Genomic DNA, 20,574 nt, shown 5'->3' with positions numbered 1-20,574 from the left:
AACACAATAATAATAATAAGAAGAAAAATTGTTGTTCCATTCAGGAGAAAGAAACCACATAATGATTTGAATAGGGAAAGTTTGATGCAAGGAAGTATTAACTACAACAGAGAAAAATATATACAACAGTAAAGTGAATTCTTAAAAATTACACTGGGGCTGAGGGAGAATACCTAAAAAAGAAACAAATGTGGAAGATAGAACTTCCTCAATGCTGCCATTTAGACCACATTAGAGAGAATATGGTTGTGACCCAGTGGTTGGTTGTGGCTGGGTTGCCTTGGGTCAGAATTGGTCCACAGGCCCTGGGTAAGCTGGAAATATCCCTCTGAGATTCCATTAAACTCAATAGAGGCGTTCCCATCGTGGCTCCATGGTAATGAACCCAACTAGTATCCATGAGGACGCAGGTTCGATCCCTGGCCTCGCTGAGTGGGTTAAGGATCCAGCGTTGCCATGAGCTGTGGTGTAGGTTGCAGACATGGCTCAGATCCCACATTTCTGTGGCTGTGGTGCAGGCCAACAGCTGTAGCTCTGATTCGACCTCTAGCCTAGGAACTTCCATATGCTGCAAGTGCAGCCCTAAAAATAAAACAAAACGACAACAAAAACCTTAATCCTAGAGGTGAGTACCACCTACATTTGGAGCTGAGAGGGTATAAACTGACCAGTTTCACAGTTCTATTTGATTTTCTGTTATCTAGTGGTTTCTATGTGGACATATGTCCTTAAGATTTCAAGTAGTTTACAAACAAGGAACTATTGTATATAGGACAGGGGACTATATTCAGTATCTTATAATAACCTATAGTGGAAAAGAATCTTTAAAAGAATATATATATATATATATATATATATATATATATATATATATATATGACCACTTTTGGAACTGTGAACTAAAAAAATAGGCACAACCTAAAAGCTGAGTTATGTTTTATCTGGTGGACAAAACAGGTCGTGAGCCCAGAAGGCTGCTTTTCAAGAACCCTGAGATAACCCTGAGAAAAGTGCTCTGAGGAGGTGAGGGGTCGGGGGCTGGGATATATAGGAGTTTTGCAACAAAGGGCAGGTGGTAGGCACAAAAGATTACTGTCAATAACAGAAAACTAGACATCTTAAGGGATTTAGCTCTTTTCTGTGTACGGTAGACTGCAAAGTTCTGGGCTTCCTGAAGTCATTCCTTCGATATACACCTTAGCTCTCTGGGGCCAGTATCCTGTGCTTTTCACATCCTGGGGGCTCACCTTTAGGAGCAGCTGCAGTCTGGTGGCTGCTCCAGGGCCGGTTCCTCAGGGCTCCCTGGCTGAAATCGCTAATGACTGCTAATGACTGAAACATCCTTTATTTACAGATATGGCACGCAATATTTTATTTTTCACGATAAATATAACAAGCTCAGAATATCCTGTGGATCTAAGAATTTCCTAGAAAGCTCAATCATAATTTTCTGAAATGGTTGAGAAAATGTCTCTAAGTTCTTAAATATGTATGTTTTTAGTATTTATTCTATTTTTTTTTTTTTTTTAATTTGAAAAGCTAAGTGTTGGTCAGGGAGCTGAAGTACTGCATACCTGATGGGTTTTTTTTTTTTTTTTTTTTTTTTTTTTTCTGATTTCTAGCTTATTCTTGTTGCCACAGATGTTTTAGTTTTATGGAAATGATATTCCTTTCAATGTCTATAAATATCTGTGAAAATCAATGCAACTCCGAATTTTGTAAGAACTAAAGCTTATATGAATGGGGAGCTTATATTTTTCTTTAAGAAAAAATATACAAAATTATGAATTCTGTGATTTATGGGAAAACATCCCACTAAGACTACAGTGACTATATGTCGAACCCAACCTCTTCTTAGCTAGATCGCAAAAATCCCACAGCCACTCCAATGACCTCAAATCAAGGAGGAGTAAGATGGAAGGTAAATCAAAGTAGAAAAAAACATCACTGACGGACTGTAATCAAAATGGCCCACTTTTGCAAGTTTTGCACAATCCTGATTATGTGAACACCTAGTTAGGGTTTCTCCAGCATCTTTTTTTTTTTTTTCCTTGTCTTTTTGTCTTTTTAGGGCCCCACATGCGGCATGTGGAGGTTCCCAGGCTAGGGGTCTAATCAGAGTTGTAGCCTCCGGTCTATGCCACAGCCACAGCAATGCCAGATCCGAGCCACATCTGCAACCTACACCACAGCTCAAGGCAATGCCGGATCCTTAACCCACTGAGCGAGGCCAGGGATGGAACCTGAAACCTCATGGTTCCTAGTCAAATTCCTTTCTGCTGAGCCTCGACAGGAATTCCTCCTCTCCCAGCATCTTAGTGTGGCTTTTATGTGTGTGTGACCATAAACTCGAAGTGTCAGTCATTTCACATTAAACCTATTTCTGGTGATCAATAAAACTACAATTTATCAAAATCCATTTGTGCTTTACTTACCTCTTCTTTTGGATTTTCTTTTACTTGTGTTGCTTGTTTTCATCTAATGTTTGATGATTCTTGGCTTTCTGCACATGTTTATTAATGAGAGGTGGACTGATCAGTTTAGGGAGGTGTCATGGATATCCTTTTTAGTAGATCCATATACTCTTAAACTCCACCGATGCTTTTGACTCTTAGCTACTGCGAGTGATGTGCTTTACACCTTGGTTAGTGTATACACTTCACAGCACCGAGGTATCTGCCCCCTCTCCCCACCTCGTCTTTACAACATTTGTAGTCAGTCAGATTCCTCAACCCATCAAACTCGTTCTATCGCAGAGTCTTTACTGTCCTACAAATACTTGAAACACTCCTTTAAATTTTTGCATAGTTAACTGTTCATTGTTTATATCCCAACTCACCTCTTTAGACTTTATGAATAATATACTTATAAAACAGAAAGAAAGTTATGAAGAATCATCAGAAAATATTGAGGTCAATAATTTTTTGCCATAGTCTTTTCTTGTTTCTCTGTACTGGCTTTATTCACTTTTATGCCTTGACTTACTGTCTCCTTTGTCTTTCTAAACTGCTCTGCTCAAGTTCCCCAAGGGTCTTTTTTGCAGAATCCTGATATAAACATGAAAGAAAGCCACGCATTTAAATAAAAATGAAGTAAATTTCTTTAAAAGTTCCTACATAGCCATCTTTGGGATGTGCTACACTTTTTCCAAAACTAAGTAATATACTATTTTTAAGTTTATCATATCCCTACTCTTGCATTTTTCCCCAGCAAACTCCTTATCCTCATGTCCAAGTTTACAGTAAAGCCTATTTCCCCTTCATCCTCCATTTTTTTTCAAGCCCTGCCCTGATTACTGCCCACTTTAATACTCAAATACGAAGGCTTGTTTCTCTTACCCAATGTATACATTCATTTGAGTTGAGATTTGCTTGTTTTTCTTTTTTAGGGCCATGTCTGTGGCATATAGAAGTTCCCAGACTAAGGGTCAAATGGGAGCCACAACCACAGCAACGCAGGATCCGAACCACATCCAGAACCTATGCAACAGCTTGTGGCAACAAGAGATCCTTAACCCACTGAGCAAGGGCAGGGATCGAACCTGCATCCTTGTGGATATTAGTTGGGTTCTTAACCTACTGAGCTATGACAATAACTCTGAGTTTGAGATTGCTGGTGCTAGAGTTTGGGAGGAAGCAGGGATTTGTAGTATGATACTGGGGCTGGTGGGTTTCCGGAACCAAGTGGAACTGTTTGGAACCTAGACAATGGATTAGCATTGTAAACTATGAGATGTCAAGAATTTTCTAGTGTTGGACAAACATCTGGATGCTAGTTTCAGATAAAGTTTAGAGGATCCCCAAGCAAGCAGACCATTTTGACAAAATTATAATCAGAGGTGTCTAATCATCTCCAAAGTGGTCTCAGTGGCTTTTTTTTTTTTCCCCCTCAGAACTTTCCATTGTAAAAGAACAAGTGCATATTTTACAAGGAATCACTATACCCATATGTGTTATCTTTCACACAGAGCTGTCAAGCCCCAAGGAAATGAGGAGGGTGGGGCAAAAAATCCTCCTCTAACAGAGACAGTGTATCTTCTGGTCTCAGAGCACCTGCCTTTCAGCCATTCAAACACTTATGAATTTTGCCACATCTGAATATCGTTTGAACATGACACCTAGTCATCCTCGAGGTCTGAGTGCGACTGACTTCAACCTCAAGAAGAGTAGGGTTTTGTTTTTTTTATTTGGAACCGTTTTCTCATCATTGGTAAAGGACTGGCACATAAGCATTCAAGAATTATTATTCAGTGAAAGAAATCAAGTATTTTAATATGCTAGCTTTACGAGTTCCCATCCTGGCTCAGTGGAGATGAATCTGACTAGCTTCCATGAGGACACAGGTTTGATCACTGGCCTTGCTCAGTGGGTTAAAGAATCCAGCATTGCTGTGAGCTGTGGTATAGGTTGCAGATGTGGCTAGGATCTGGATCTGGCATTGCTGTGGCTGTGGCGTAGGCCAGTGGCTACAGCTCCAGTTTGACCTCTAGCCTCAGAACTTATAGATGCCATGGGTGTGGCCTTTAAAAGACATAAATAAATAAATAAATAAATAAATAAATAAATAAATAAATAAATAAATAAATACATGCTAGCTTTAAACTATAAATGAACAAAAATGTTTTAACTATTAAAATAATAACAGATGTTGATTTTTTTTTCTAACCCAGTGTCGTGAGTAGCACATTTCAAGGATCTTTGTGAAGAAATATTGCTGAAGAATAGTTTTGAGATCTAAGTGCCCAGTGCCCAGTAGATGTGAATTTAATACCAGATATTACTCTATTATTCTTTCTCCCCGCGCCCTACATTTAAAAGAATATCATCCTTTGTCTTCCCTGAAGAAAGACTAACAAAATTTGGATGGATGCCTTCCCTAAAGCAAAGTACTTCCTTAAGCCAATAAGCCTTTTGTTGAATGTAGCTGAGAAGGCACTTTGAAACATATCAAGAAAGTTAACTTAGTGTGGCAATAATAATGACCCTACGGAAAATGTACCAGTAGAATCCATTTAAAAAAATCAATTTACTGTTTGACTTTAGTGACCTCATTTGACCTTGCCTGCAACCAGTTAAAAGATTGATAAGAAATAATCAATAACAGCAAAGAAAACCAATAGTCCCCTACACTGATCAGTAACTATGAACTTTGTCCTGGAGGGAAATACTGCATCTTTGGTATTAAACAAGCAGATCCAAGTGAGATGGGTTAGTTCCATTCATGCTACAGTAACCAATGTATAGCGTCTGGGTAGTGTTCGAGACGTTTTTGAATCTCTGTAAATGGTCAGTGCACAGTGACAAAAAATAACTTAAATGAGAGGATGTGTTGCACTGGTTTTGTTTCAGAATCAGGTAAGCTTAGCTTGAATTTGCACAATCTACAACTACAAGCTGTATAACTTTGGGCAAGTTCTATAAACTTCAACTACTTTATCTAGAAAAGAAGATATTCATAGAATTGAGGTAGTAATTAATTAAAGTACTTTTAAAAACCAGTTCAGTATTTGGCATGCAATAAGCAAAAATTGTAACAGCTTTTATTATTATTATTATTCATGGTGTTGCTATTATGAAGAATTATCAACTTATGGCTAGTAATTACATGAGGTATCATTGTATGCATTTTGTAAACTAAAGTCATTTCTGGCTGGTTTTCATCTCGTTCTTTAATTTTTTTGTTTTTCTTATACTTCTCACGCATTTATGAATATATTATCTGGCTATATTTTGTGCATTAATATAAACTACTTTAACTTATTTTATAAAAAGGTGGATTTTAAATAAATGTGTGTAGGTGGATAGACATAAATATATAACCATGTAACTAATACATGTATATAGAGCAATCTTGGGCTAGAAATTACAAAATTTCACAAGATCTCATAAATTTCTATTTTATATAATAATTTCTATTTCAGATAATGAAAGTCAAAGGAAAACATAAATAAATGAGCATTTAAACTTTACAGGTGTACAGACTTTGCCTTGATAGTCTCTAGAACAGTGCTTAGTATACAGGAGGACTTTAATGAGCATTTGTTAAATGACTATATAAATAAAATCAATGGATATCATTCAGCACTTTCATGTGCAGATTGGTGATGGGCCAGGTCCTCTGGAGAATAAAGGACCTGGATTTACAACAAGCAAATCTAGCTCCCCTTTCTGACATTTGCCACATGGTAGAGGAAAAAAAAACTCCCACAGAAAGAACTGCTATAAGTCAGATCACATTTCAGGGGAGACTCAAGCATCTGTGTTTGTATGCGCGTTGGGCATTGGGAGTGGATGTGGAGGGCTGTACATTTGTTCCAACTGGGAGGAAAGCCATCAGACTCAGGGTGCTATTATCAACAAGGAAGGTTCTGAATAGCACCTGAACACTAATGCCCAAGCAATCTTTAGAATATAATTTTTTTAAATAACATAATCCTGATCTCACAGAGCATTGACTTCATCAGGTGGTAGATGGGTATACAGCCATGTGGAATTAATTTAACCAAAAGCTGGACCTTTCTTCCCACTGCATTCTCAGCCATAAGGTACCTGTAAGTAACTTTGATGAGGAGGAGTATGAAACGATCAATTTTGTTACTTTGTCCTATGGGTAAAATGTTCTTTTCTGGGAAACGTGACAGAATTTAAATGTGTGGAACAGAGCTGATTCTCTAAAATAACTTTCTTAGTACTGGTTTCATATTTTAATCACCTGGGAGGTTCTGAGAAAGGAAGCAAAAAGGATGAAAGGAGGAGGATAAGGGAGACTTGTCCAGGTTGACACCAGGCTGATAGAATCAGAATCTGTGGGAATTTGGGGTTAATAGATGCAAACCATTGCCTTGGGAATGGATAAGCAATGAGACCCTGCTACATAGCACTGGGAACTATGTTTAGGCACTTATGATGGAACATGATAATGTGAGAAAAAAGAATGTATACATGTATGTGTAACTGGGTCACCTTGCTGTACAGTAGACAATTGACAGAACACTGTAAACCAGCTCTAATGGAAAAAATAAAAATCATTGTAAATCAAAAATAAAAATTTCCCATGATGAATGCAGTATGCTGCTATGACTGAAACCACACTGGTCCAGGTCAATGCTTCTTCAAGTTTACTGAGCATAAGAATCAGTTAAGAGTATAAGTTATCTACTTTGGATAAATGCTAAAGGAGCTCCAAGAGTCTCAGCTGCAAAGATCCATCTTGGATGGAGCTCAAGATTTTGTATTTCTAACAAATCTCAACATGATTCTATGTTGTCAGTCTGTGAAGTACACTGTGAGTAGCAGTGCTCTAGTGTACAGTACCAAAGGCTGCCTACACTAGGCAGAGAAGCAAGTTGCCTGGGACTTGTTGTTCGGTGGGTGGTCTATAGGCAGGCAGCATCAGTATCTCCTGGGATCGTTCCTTGAGAGAAGCTGAATCTCAGACTCTACTGAAGGGTCACCAGTTATGCCAATGATAAGCATGTGTTTTAAAGTTTGAGAACCACGGCTCTGATTCTCAATTTTGTCCACATATTGAAATCACTTGGGGGCTTTTAAAAACTACCAAAGCCTATGCACCACCCTCAGATGCTGTCTGGATGTTGGGAGGTTTTAGAAATAGCCCACGATTCTTCTACACAGCAAAGTTTGAAAACAAATGCCCTAGAGGATGAGATCTCAGGTGATAATGTGCAAGACTTTGTATAAACTTCTCCCATCTCCTAGTTTGTCACATTGTGCAACATTTCACTGACAGTCCCTGGTGCTTGTTACTAAGAATTTTCTCAAATGCAAATAGCCATAGGAGGATGCACATTGTTCTACCAGTTATTCACTTCTTTGCATTAATATAATTAATTAGACTCGGCAACCCCTAGAAACAATGATTTTCAGTGAGGGTTGGGAGAATAGAAGAGACCACTTAGAATATGGGGCACTTTTGTCATGAGCTGAGATGCATGAAGTTTGGAGGGATGATAATGGGATGTGTGATTAGTTATCTCTTGTGTGATCGAGGGACAAAGTGCACACAGACCATTTGAGTAGCTTGGGGAATGGAACGAAAGAGCAGGAAAGCATTGGATTCATTTTAAGAACGGATATGAAAAGAATTTGGGAAGAATTATGAATTATAGTAAATTACATTGAAATTGAACATAGGGCAGAAGATATAAGCGTTGGATGTCACAGCCATTAGAAACTATGAAAGGTGGCTACTTTGTTACAAATGCACTTTTTTTGTGTGAGCTTGCTGAGCCCCAGAACCTTGTCTTAGAGATTTCAGGTGCTCAATAACATTATAGTTACTGACATCTCAGTAACATTCAACAAACTGACTTGCTTTCTATTTAAACAAGATTAATTCTAGATGTATGACTGACTAAATGCATGTGCTCCATAGCCTTTAAATAGATACCTTGTCTGCATATACCAGTATAGGATTGTTGGATTTTTTTTCTTTAAATGCCTCCAGCACACTTTAGACACACACTGAGTCACTGAATTGGAATTAGGTGCATCCTGAAGAAAAGGTTCCCTTCTTTTCTTTTCTTTCTTTCTTTCTTTCTTTCTTTCTTTCTTTCTTTCTTTCTTAGGGCCGCACCCATGGCATATGGAAGTTCCTGGGCTAGGAGTCGAATTGGAGCTACAGTTGCTGGCCTGCACCACAGCCATAGGAACAGGAGATCCGAGCCGAGTTGGCCACCTACACCACAGCTCAAGGCAACCCGGATCCCTAACCCACTGAGTGAGGCCAGGGATCGAACCTGCATCCTCACAGATACTAGTTGGATTCACTTCCTCTGTGCCATGACAGGAACTCCTGTTTCTTCTTATTTAGTGGATTATCTGTTTGAAGCAGAAGCCAAATGGTGACCGGGGACAATTGAGGGTCACATACATAATTTGAAGTGTCCGGGTTTTCACCTAATCGTCTTCCACCACACATACCATCTCATAGAAAACTGGAGACGTGGAAAAATGTGTGTACTTTTTTAAAGAGAGTTCTTTCCAATCTTGTTTCTTGATAAATAAATACCAGCAATGACAAAGGCAACTACTTTAAACTATTGCTTTTATTATAATTACACGGGAGCACAAATAAATAAGCACAAAAGTATTGCAAAATATCGCCAATGCACTAAAGAAAACAATCTGTTTTCAAACAACATCTGGTTACTTTCAGTAGTATCAAAGTACATTTATAATTACATATTACCTAAAAAAATCAAGTACAAAAATTAAAAGAAATTAAAACATCAGTGTTTATATTATTATGTATATAGAAATGGCTAACAACACGTGAATAGAGAAATCTGTTATCTAATGCTTATTTGCACAACTTTTCAGGCACATACCTGACATTTTTAATGAGTTATGAAAAAATGCAATATGACATTCAGATTTTTAGATACGGTAAACATGTTACGCTGGAATGGATGTTAAATGGTTTCTTTTAAAAACCCTGTCTTTTAAAAACGTAGTGCCATTATCCACTAAAAAACATATTATTTGATATCAGTTTCTCAATAGCTATTTGTTTCAATTTCTTGAAAAGAGCAAGAAAGTAAACATACAATTGCTAAATACGTAAACACATTTTTAGTGCAAGATAACAAGACCTGTGACTTTACTGTGCTTTCTTTTTTTGTTATAATCACAGTGCACTTTACACAAATTGCTACACTATAAATGTTAACCGAAGGAATTCCAAACAAAGGAAGTGCATACTAAACATTTTCATATATATTATATACAGTATGTATACTGTATGTGAGTGTGTACATGTGTAAATGCGGATGCTTTTAGGGTGGGCAAACCCAGTCATATTTGGGAACCACGGAAAACTTCAAAAAGATTTTCAGATAGGGCTGGTCAAGATACAGCCAACGATATTTCTGTAGAGGTTTTCCCCTTAAACTTGAAACTTTGTAATATTTAAAGGGAAATATAATCATATAGTTTTTCCCAGATGACACACATTTGGCGACAATGTAATTGACCCAAATATCAAAGGGTTTTCAATGAATCCAAACCCCAAGCCATACTGTTCAAGTTCCACATGGCAAAATGGGTTATCCTTTTACTGATTTACATAGACAGCAGTACATATCCTATGAGTACATATAGAGGTTTACACAGAAACATATTTTATACTTAGACATCCACTTTAATATGTTTTCATATCTTATTTTGACTATACACTTGATCTGAAAAAAAAAAAAAGAGAATACCATATATAAACACATAGAGATGTGAAACACATGTGGTATTGTATACCTTCTTAAAAACAACTGGCTTTGTTTTGAAAATATTAGTGATTGCATAATAAAGTTCCTTGAAGGCAGGGGCCACATCTTTCTGAAGGCTTAATGCCAGTTGCTTCAGAAATGCTTTTAAATAACTGATATATAAGCTGCTCAATAATGAACTGTTAAAGGAGTGATGGATTAACTGTTTACATTCTAGAGTTAGCTCTCTAGTTTCCCACACAAGGAAGATTTAATGAGTTAATCTTGAATATGCAGGTGCCATTTTTTTTTTTCATTTTCATTTACATTTGGAACATAATGAATTGTGAATTCTGTCCTTTGCTAGAGTGAATTATCTTGGATAACCTTCTCCTACATAAATCATGGGAAATTTTTTTCTTCATTTCTTGGGTAGCCATATTTAGCTTACAAGCTTTTTCTTACTTCCGGCAAGGGATTCACCTTAACCTCCAGGTAATGTTGCAATTGCCTCGTATGTGCACTGTTCTGATGTCTTATTTAATGAAAACAATAAAACAAAAGAGGTGTTTCGTTTTAGCAATTTGATCACCAAACTCACTCATAAAACTCAAACCACATGGTAAGTAAGGATGAGGCCTAAGCCAAAACGCAGTAAGAGAAACCTTTTTCTACTCTCCGGGAGCATTCAAAGAAAACTGTTTGGAACCTGGGGATTTCCGAAGTCTCAGAGTCCTTATTTTGAAAAGTGAGGTTGTTATCTGGTTATATCCGGACAATTACCATGTATTTGAATGTGTATATTATTTAAAACGACCGATTTTAACCTCTTAGTATTTTGCTTCACTTTCACCACTCTTTTTTTATAGGTGGACATGAACCTTTACACAAATCAATCATTTTTCACTCCAAACTTGCTTCACCAGCCTAAACACAAGGAAAGGTTGTCAATGCTAATGCAGAGAACTGCTGTTATACCGTAGAAGGTGCTGGCTTCTGCGATCAGACAGAAATGCAGGATTAGATTTTTCCCTTCCATCAATTCTTTTTTTGTGTGTGTTTTTGCCATTTCTTGGGCCGCTCCCACGGCATATGGAGTTTCCCAGGCTAGGGGTCTAATCGGAGCTGTAGCTGCCAGCCTATGCCAAAGCCACAGCAACGCGGGATCCGAGCCGCGTCTGCAACCTACACCATCAATTCTAAAGAACTTTGTCTCTCTAAGGAGGTTTTCCCATAGAAAAGCATCTTCTGATAGCCAATAAAATCCTGTTTCTGTAAAATTTGCTGTGAAAAGATAATTTTTTTTTATAGGTATGAGCCCTTTCAACCTGATAACCATGCCATGATTTGGTTTGTCCTTTGGCACTGCTAGAAAAGGTGAACTTTATCAAAATTCCACAGTGTTCTAGGTGGAAATTTTATCATCTGACGAAATTCAAATTGAAGTATCCTGATTGGCGGCCAGCAGAGAGTAAGCTTATTTTTGTCTCTGTCCCAGGGACCTCTTTTTCTCCACATAAGGAAACACTACACAAAGAGGCAACTAATTATAGAATGGCTATTGCCACATAGGCTAAGCCACCATAGACAGTTGCATAGGCACAGGATACCATTTCTTGAGTCAAATATTAATGAAGCCATTTTTCCAGCTCTTTCAATGACTTCCCATTGAAGGCAAGATTCGGAGAAATCGAGTGGAAATGGTTGCCGAAACTCAGATTTTTGAACAAGCTCCCTTCTCAGAAAATAACTCTTAAAAAAAGGAGCCGATGAAAACTGGCAACATCATGAGATTGGCAGTACCAGTGGAAATGGCTGAATCCAACACAAATCATTTTAGTAACTCTGTTTCCTTCTTTATCGGTAGCCATCATTAAAAAAATCTTCTGCATAATTCAGAGTGACATGGGAAAGATCAGCATTTAAAAAATACACTTGCATATGCAACCGAAATATCAATTTCAAGGGAATTATCCAATCATTATCATACTGAGCCTGATATCAAGATCATCACAAAGATGCTGAGAATTGATGGTTTATTTCTGTCTGATTCATTGCCTTGAGCATATGTGGTCATAATGACTTAAACCAGGATGACACCATGGATCATCAACACATTTAATTCAATTTTGTTTTTACCTTAACATGTGTTCGTACCTCTTAGATTTGTACTCCATTGATTGTTGGGTTTGAAACATAATCTATAACTGATGAAACATGGCAGCAGGACTTATTGAAGCTACTTAAGATCTCTGCATGATTTCCTGTACTTGTGACTCTGCTGTTTTGTTTTTTGTTTTGTTTTGTTTTGTTTTTAACCATCTCAGTTATACAAGCAAAACCTAAAACTTCAATAAGCATTTTAGGTATACAGTTCTCCCACCGAGTACTCATTCACACACATACATAACAGATACACATGCTCCCACTTACCTTATTTTCCTTATTCTTTCAGAATTCTAGTTGGACATCAAAATATACATTAATTATAAAATACTAAAAAATTATTTTATAACATTTCAAAAGCTTGAAAGAAACTATTACTGGTAAAGCATCACTAGGTCTGTAGCAATATAGATTACAAAAATTCCCTACCTTCTGTTATATTTGGTTATACTGAGCAGCACTCTTCTATTGCTGTCAAAACCCTTACAAGGAAAACCACTATGACAATAACTTCAAACACATACCTTTTCTCTCAGAAATATAATACTAAATTGATTGTTAAAGAAGAATCCCATACTGTCAATTTTAGGAAGCATAAATAGTCATTTAAATATACAAAATATATGTGATAGTTTCCTTTTTATTCATCCATGGGGATATCTATATTCAACTAACAAGTTACTCTTAAAAGATATATATAATTTGTTTAACTTAAATTTTTCCACCACTTAAAATTGAATTCACCCCATCTCCCATCCCCCGCATTTCCTGTTTCCTCCTTGAAACCAAAATAAAATAAACAGTTGGTTGTAATTCTTTGGTCATGGTATCATAATTAGGAAGAATGGGTGTAATGAACATGCACAGAAGATTAAAACCCAAAAACATGGTGATAACTAGTTTGAAAAATTAACATGAAATACTAGTCCATTGATGGACCTAAATTTTGAGGAGTTTGGCATTTAGTGTACTGAAATATGTAAACTCATCTGGTTGAATGGTTATTGATCATTTTCCAGGGGAAACAAACAAACACATGAAAAGTTACTTAAAAAGTGATTGCTGTGGCTCTAATGCCACTAGTCCCAACTTCTTGTAAGCAGTCATGCTGTTTAGCCTTTAATTCCTTGTTCCTTCCATTGTCACAGTGAACCCTGGTCTCCTCCAACCACATCAACGATGCAAGGACACATGTCCCTAAAGTCATTTCTGAAAGAAATGTTTTTTGCTGGGATGTCCCAGTATATTCTAACAATGTTCTCTTGAGTCTGACTAACCATTGCTTAGTATAAAAAAGATGATACTGAAGAGAAACTCTTATAAAGCCAATGTAGCCAAAACATTGGTGTTGATATAAAGCGGACATCCAACTTCCATGTCACATTTGCATTCATTTCCCTCCTGTCAAACACTTAAAAACTTACAAAGCAACAGATGTACTTAACAAATATGATATTCAACCTCTACATTCCTAGCACCAGATCATATAATATGTGATTGAACATAATTTATGTGTGATCTCATGTACAGAAACCAAATGTGGGCAGAAAGGAGAGTTAAATGCAAAAATTAAGAATAAAAGGCATCAAGGGATTACATATAAAAGAGATAACAAACCAGTTAATACCGAAATTGTATCATATAGTAAAACTCTTGATATTTCTGTAATTTATATACGTATAATGTGTATCATTTCAGGTGTTACCCATAAACTAGTAAAATATTTACATCTTAATATCTTCTGGATTCAAAATAATCCGTGATAAATAAGTGTGCCTTAATTGCAAGGAAATACACATTTTATCTTGAACTTGCCGCTAATAGGCACAGCTTCCCATGGGTTTTCCAGGGAAGCGCTGGCATTCCATTCTGACTGAGAAGATATGTAACAGTTACTTATCACGTGACCGAGTCGACCTCCCTCTTCGTGTTAAGCAATGTGGAGCTCACGCCATTCTGCACAGGGTCATATAGCGGTATCCCAGAACACCGTTTGTTGTTTAGAATAGGGTGGAGGGCTGTACTTCTTTGCACCTGCATTCTTCTTCCAGCTGGGTAGGATAGGCATGCTATCCTGTTTGCAAAGGCCCTTTTCCGTTTTCTGTCTAGCTTTTATTTCTTTGCACAAGCAACGCTTTTTCTCAATCATCTCAAGCATTGTATGGTCTCCATGAAACCACTGCATGCATGCCACCTAGCAAAAAAGAAAGAGTGAATACAGAAGAAAAAAAATGGAATGAAAGCAGGTTTTATTTTTTGCAGTGTGCTTGTAGTTGTTTTGAAAATGTCAGCTGTTTCTATATATTTGAAATTCTTACAAAGCCAAATGAAAGCATGGAAACTGTAAATAAAATCTGTATTTAAATTATTTAACATTCTGACATTATTAAACAATAATTTAGGACTATTTTACCAATATGTTCTAAAAGTCGATGATATGGAAATAAAACCTTTTTAAAAAAAATTTTTAAATCTATTTGCCAAATATTTACCTATTACTATTACATTGACTCCGTTGTCTTATGGATCCCAATATGTCTAGGCTCAATTATTGGAATTACTTTCCAGTGAGATCTAACATGAGTGTAATAGGTTTAAAGATATTAATAAACATTTTCATTCTTAAAATGAGTTTGTTTATAAATAGTATGTAGAATAAAGATTTTTAATTACCATCTGCCAAGATGAGTTTCAATGTGCAACTAATGCTTGGAATTTAAATACTTAAATAATTACTTTTGCTATACTTTTTGTTGCTTCAGCAAATGTCTAATTAGAATTGCTGGCCCCTGCAATCATACTGACACAGATTCCAATCCGTTCCAGAACTTCAGACATACAGGTTCATCAGATTCACCAGGAGAAGATTCAGTGCTGACCATAACATACTGCACACACACATATATTTCTGGACAGGTAAATGCTGCTCCCAGGTGTACGTGGCTATGTCCACCATTAACTGTTCTTTAGAACAGATCTAGCAGGTCGTGTCTGTGTCAGAAGAACAGTAGCATGATTGAGCCATGAACCCAGGATGGGAACGCTTACACTTAATTGTGTAAGCAAATCTACTCCGTGTCTTGAAGGGTCAAAATAGCTCACTCACTTGGAGTCACAACATTTGATGGTATAATTTTAGGACATAATCAGCTAATACTTTTAGGTGAAACACTTACTCTATACCAGATCCAATTCTTAGTACTTTTCACAGTTTAATGTCTTTATTTCTTACAGCAATGATGCCTTGAAGTGCCATTTATTAACCCATTACAATTATTCAAATAAGACTTGCCTAAGCATACAGAGCCAACAAATGACAGAGTCAAGATTTGAACCCAAGGTTTATCTCCAACACCCGTGCCTTTAATAACTGCACTCTACTGACTCTCGCAGTTCATATAAAACTGCAAAAGACTGGAGAGATGAATCAGTGCAAGGTCCTGAATGTACAGATGAGGAAGCTAATACTTCAGGGATGTGTATATCTCATCCAGGCTGGCCAGGTAGGTTTTGTTGTGAACAAGGCGAAACGGAATTCTCACAATCCTTAATTATTTATAGAGTGGACAGGATCTTGAGCTAGAAGACAGAGATTTGAATTCTGAATGTGCCCAGTTTCCACTGGTCACACTACTTCTCAATTTCTTTATCTGAAAACCAAACTGAAAATATTTGAAATTTCAGAAGTTGGTAGAAGGATTAGATTGGATAAGGAAGGTGAAGTTATTTTTTAAAACAGGAAAATATTGCAAAAGAATTATTATTCTAATATTTAGCAGCAGTTTTCCATACCTGCTCTCTGCCAAGCATATGGGAAGAGTTCTACATATGTTACGTTAAGTCCTCCCAGCCACACTGAAAGTCAGGATTTAGCTACACACCACAAGCGAGAAAGCTGAGTCTCAGAAAATTTAAGAAATGAGATCAAGGTTGGATATGCTACATATCTGTATCAAACTCAGATTGTCTGACTCCAAAGTGAATAGTCTTTTTACTACAGCATGCTGAAATTCCTGAATATTATTTAGAAGTTGTATTAATAGTTATTGTCGTATGTGTTGCCATTTCCAGGTGCTATTCAAAAATGCAAATATCAGAGTTCCCGCTGTGGCACAGTGGGTTAAGAACCCAACAGCAGTGGCTCCGGTTGCTGCAGAGGCACCAATTTGATCCCTGTCTTGGAACAGTGCATTAAAGAATTCAGCTCAGATTCGATCTCTGGCTGGGGAATTTCCCTGTGCCACAAATACAACCATAAAAAATACGTGAATATATTTATAGCTTTATGAGTGAATAAAAAGGACTTATCAAATGAATCAAAATCAGTGGCTTGGACTTAGATTCTGGGAGAAGAAACTGTAGATAAATATCTTGTATATAATAAGCTTAACTTGATACAAAGTTCTTGAAAGGATGGGCAGTGTTTTGTGCCTCTTGGTATCTTCTAGCCCTAGCCCAGGGCCCTGGCCACAGGTGTTCACTTTTTAAGTGAAATGCTAGTAAAGTTCCAGGACAACAACCAACAGGTATTTGTCCCAACGGGAGATTGCCTTAGTGGCTTGAAAATTTTTCAAAAGATTTATACTATTTTATAACATGATAATCTATGCAATAAAAATACAGTAACTCTATTTTGGTGGAAATACAAGAAAAATTTATTGAGTGACTATAAACTGTTATAAATGGAATTTATAACACAGAACTCCCAGAGGGCTGGCCCCAAATCACACCCAACACAGTAGCCCCAACATGCAGAACAGAATCATTTAGCTCTCGATAAAGGTTTTAGAAATGAATTGAAGCAACCATCATTAAACAGTCTTTGTTGCTTCTCAGAAAACTTTCAAGATAATTTTTTTCTTAATAAAACCTCACTGAATTTTACACATTCCAAGGAAATCACAAAAGCGCCAATCTTTTTTAAGGAAAGATTGTTACAGCATTATTTCAATATTTGCATTGTATTCACCTGCCCAAACAAACATTAAATCATTTATTATTTAATGTCCTTCAGTATTTTAGGGTGTGAATCAGTACATGCAAATACAAAATTGTAATTTTCCTGATTTTTCTGACAATAATATCATCAATATATTTCACTATATTTCATTTCGGTTCAGAAATGCATTACATTAACTAGAATAAGTATGTGTTTTCCGTCAATTAGAAGTTTATGCTACATAAGCATCCCATGCCATTCTTTAAACCTAAAGAATAGGAGTTTAAGAATACAAAGTTATAAAACATGATTTTTCATAGCTCTTACATTTTTTTATTTTGGAATAGTTATATATATTCACTTGGTTGAGATATAATGGTTCAAAACATTAGTAGAAGAAAATCAGCCTTGTTTTTCAGACTGATTCTGCAATATCAAAGCATATTTTTTGGGGGGCCAGATGTAAAGTCAATACAAATTCCATGGGAAAGCATTGACCGATACATGAAAGAGGGCAAGGTACTCTAAGAGCATTCAAATACAGGTTGTTAGAAGATAGCCAATTAATATTCTTTTTAATTTCAAACATTTAACAAATCTGTTGAGTCCAGTATAGAATCTTCCCATGTTAATCTGCTATCAAACTTTTTTCTCATTTAAAATATCCCCCCAAAATTGTATGTTACTATTATATGAGTGAATGGAGAATGAGATTTATTTGGGAGAGATAAATCTGCCTCTCATATTTACTTTTAAATAACAGGTGTTTTTGAGTATTTCTTTCTGGAGGGTGCACATTCTTTTTAATTCCCCAAGTTAAACTCAGTATTACTTCTATGCCTATTGAAATGGCCAACCACCCCCCAAATGTGTCAAAATTATATTTCATTCTGATAATAACATGTTATGCTTTAATTCATCTCTTTAAACATAACAAATAGTATGTTTAGTCATTGTATCAGGTGTGTTAAGACTACTACACTTAAAAGATATCTAGACTTTCCCACTTTTTTGTTTATCATCAAATTCTTCCTATCTAATTCAAATTCGGCTGTGAAATACCATTCTACTTCAGCCTGTACTTGAAAGAACTCTGTGAGTCAAGTTACAATTAATTGGAAACTAAGCCCAGGAAATAAATTCTTCCAGTTTAAGTAAGTGGCCTGTTTCTTTTTCTTTTCTTTTTTTAATCCAAATGAATTAATTGTATAAACCATGATGGAGATAAAAAAATAAACATGCAAGTAGTATGTATTGTGAAACAATTGTTCAATTATTATGAACGTCCATACATCTTGGACAAGATTTTTCCTAAGATTCAATGGAGGAAATATTCTTGACTAATTTCATGGAGATACAATCAAGAGAAGCTCCTCTTCGAGAAGGGGAAACATAAATTTCCTACCCTTAAGTGTAAGCTATACACAGTGACTTCCTTCCAAAGAGTACAGAATAGAAAGGAGAAGAGATGAACTCCATGGTGAAGCAATCAGGCAGACACTACCTACCACACCAGGCGATGGACAACGACAAGTGATGCTGATGGTATGTATGCACCCCTGATGTGTGATGAGAAGGGAGCTTTTACCTCTGTGTTCTTCCTCCTCAAAACCATTAAGTCCAGTCTAACCATGAGAAAAACACCAGATAAACCCAATCAACAGATATTCTACAAAATACTAGTCCAGTAATCTTCCAAATCGTCAAGGTCGTACGAAGTAAGGAAAGTCTGAGAAACGCTCACAGTCTAGAGAGGATAAAGGAGACATGATGACTGAAATTAATTAATGCGGTACCCTGGAAGAGCTCCTGAAATTGATAGATAAAAACCGAGGAAATCCAAATAAGGCATGGGTTTTAATAATAATGTGTGAATACTGATTCATTGGCTGTAACAAAAGCACCGTGATCGTGTAAGATATTAACAACAGGGAAAACTGGACGTGGGATGCACAGGAACCCTGTGTGTATTCTTTTTCTATAAATTTAAAACTATTCTAAAATTGAAAAATATATATATTTTAAAAAATAATACAATGGGACCATATTTTTAACTGTATCATTCTTTAGATGGGAGCAAAATGGTATTAATGACCTGATTGGGATCTTGATTGCTGTGTGACTTTGAAAAGTCATGTATCTCTCTGAACTTTTATGTAATTCCTATATAAGTACTAATTCATAGGACATGGTACCTACACTGGAATATACTTCAAAGTTTTTTGCACCATATGGACCTTTAGCTAAATCATAAAAGATGGGACTTAGATTTAAAACCCTCTAAAAATTAGTATAGAGAAAATTACCTGGGCATGTGGACTACACATTTTACAATTTCATCATTATAAGAAAAAAGAGGAATGTTGGAATTAAAGATGTGAAGTGGATAATCTGGTTTAAATTCTAAAAATAGAACATTTAATACAAGGTCAATTATTTCTTTTAATAACCTGCAGTGGTTATTTGATTGTCTGTGATATGTCACACTGGTGACTTAAACATAAAAGTTGTTTTGAGAACTTAAAAAAAATAATTTTAGTGAATTACATTTCTTTTTTCCTTTCCAACTCTATTTTGGAAAGAAGGTGCCAGTTTTAGATGGTATAGGCAACAACACCAGCCCTTAATAAACCTTTTGAAATTGACATAACATAGAGTTATAGTATCTGCATTTGTCAGCAAATTCACTAATTATTACTTAGTTATTAAAGAACAAATGATCAGCTTCATCTTCCTTGCTCATGATATATCAAGTGAGTGAGGCTTCCTCTGTGTATTGATATATGCGTCAACCTATTGATTCATATGTATTGGTATAAAATAATTGATATTTTGAAAGTATTTAGAGATGACACAACCTACATATTTTCTATGGTAAATATCAAAAAGGTACAAATAATCCATGTGACTTTACAATTACTTATAAATACCATTTATTCAAATTTGAAAATTATAAATTAAAGGTCAGGAAGATGATTCCAGACTAAATAAATACTTTTCTCTTTTTTTTTTTGTAAAGGCTAGAATGAAGCTTTTTGAACAGAAAAGTGTAAAAATACCACAAAAACCTATATAATATAAATGTGCAAAACAAAAAGACACCATAAATGTGGACTATTTAAAAAAATAAACACACACACACACACACACACACACAAAAACAGAAAAGCCAGGATGACTATGGACTTGTATTTGATCCTGGCTTTTAATCTCACTTTGGTGATGTTGTACAAGTTATTTATCTGGT

The 20,574-nt window shown here is 36.1% G+C and overlaps 1 protein-coding gene across 5 annotated transcripts in view; it reads right to left on the bottom strand.

Moving 5' to 3' along the window:
• Positions 1-9,049: 9,049 nt before the first annotated feature.
• NYAP2 (neuronal tyrosine-phosphorylated phosphoinositide-3-kinase adaptor 2) overlaps positions 9,050-20,574 on the bottom strand; it is a 263,456-nt gene continuing 251,931 nt past the window's right edge. For 3 of the 5 annotated variants that reach the window (XM_013984554.3, XM_085001315.1, XM_021076251.2), the window contains one exon: positions 9,050-14,582. In XM_013984554.3, coding sequence (XP_013840008.3) covers positions 14,355-14,582 — 228 coding nt within the window. In that variant the 3' untranslated portion in view covers positions 9,050-14,354. Of the gene's footprint in view, positions 14,583-17,019; positions 19,075-20,574 lie in introns of those variants that run through there. The other 2 variants (XM_085001316.1, XM_021076255.2) reach the window with 1 other exon arrangement.

This window comes from Sus scrofa, chromosome 15, assembly GCF_054392235.1.
Source record: "Sus scrofa isolate SSC_HxYL_T2T_F1_AM1 chromosome 15, Sscrofa_HxYL_maternal_Yorkshire_Landrace_v2.0, whole genome shotgun sequence".
Lineage (NCBI taxonomy): Eukaryota > Metazoa > Chordata > Mammalia > Artiodactyla > Suidae > Sus > Sus scrofa.
The sequence above is the reverse complement of the archived record's forward strand: the minus strand, read 5'-3'. Positions and strand labels throughout refer to the sequence as shown.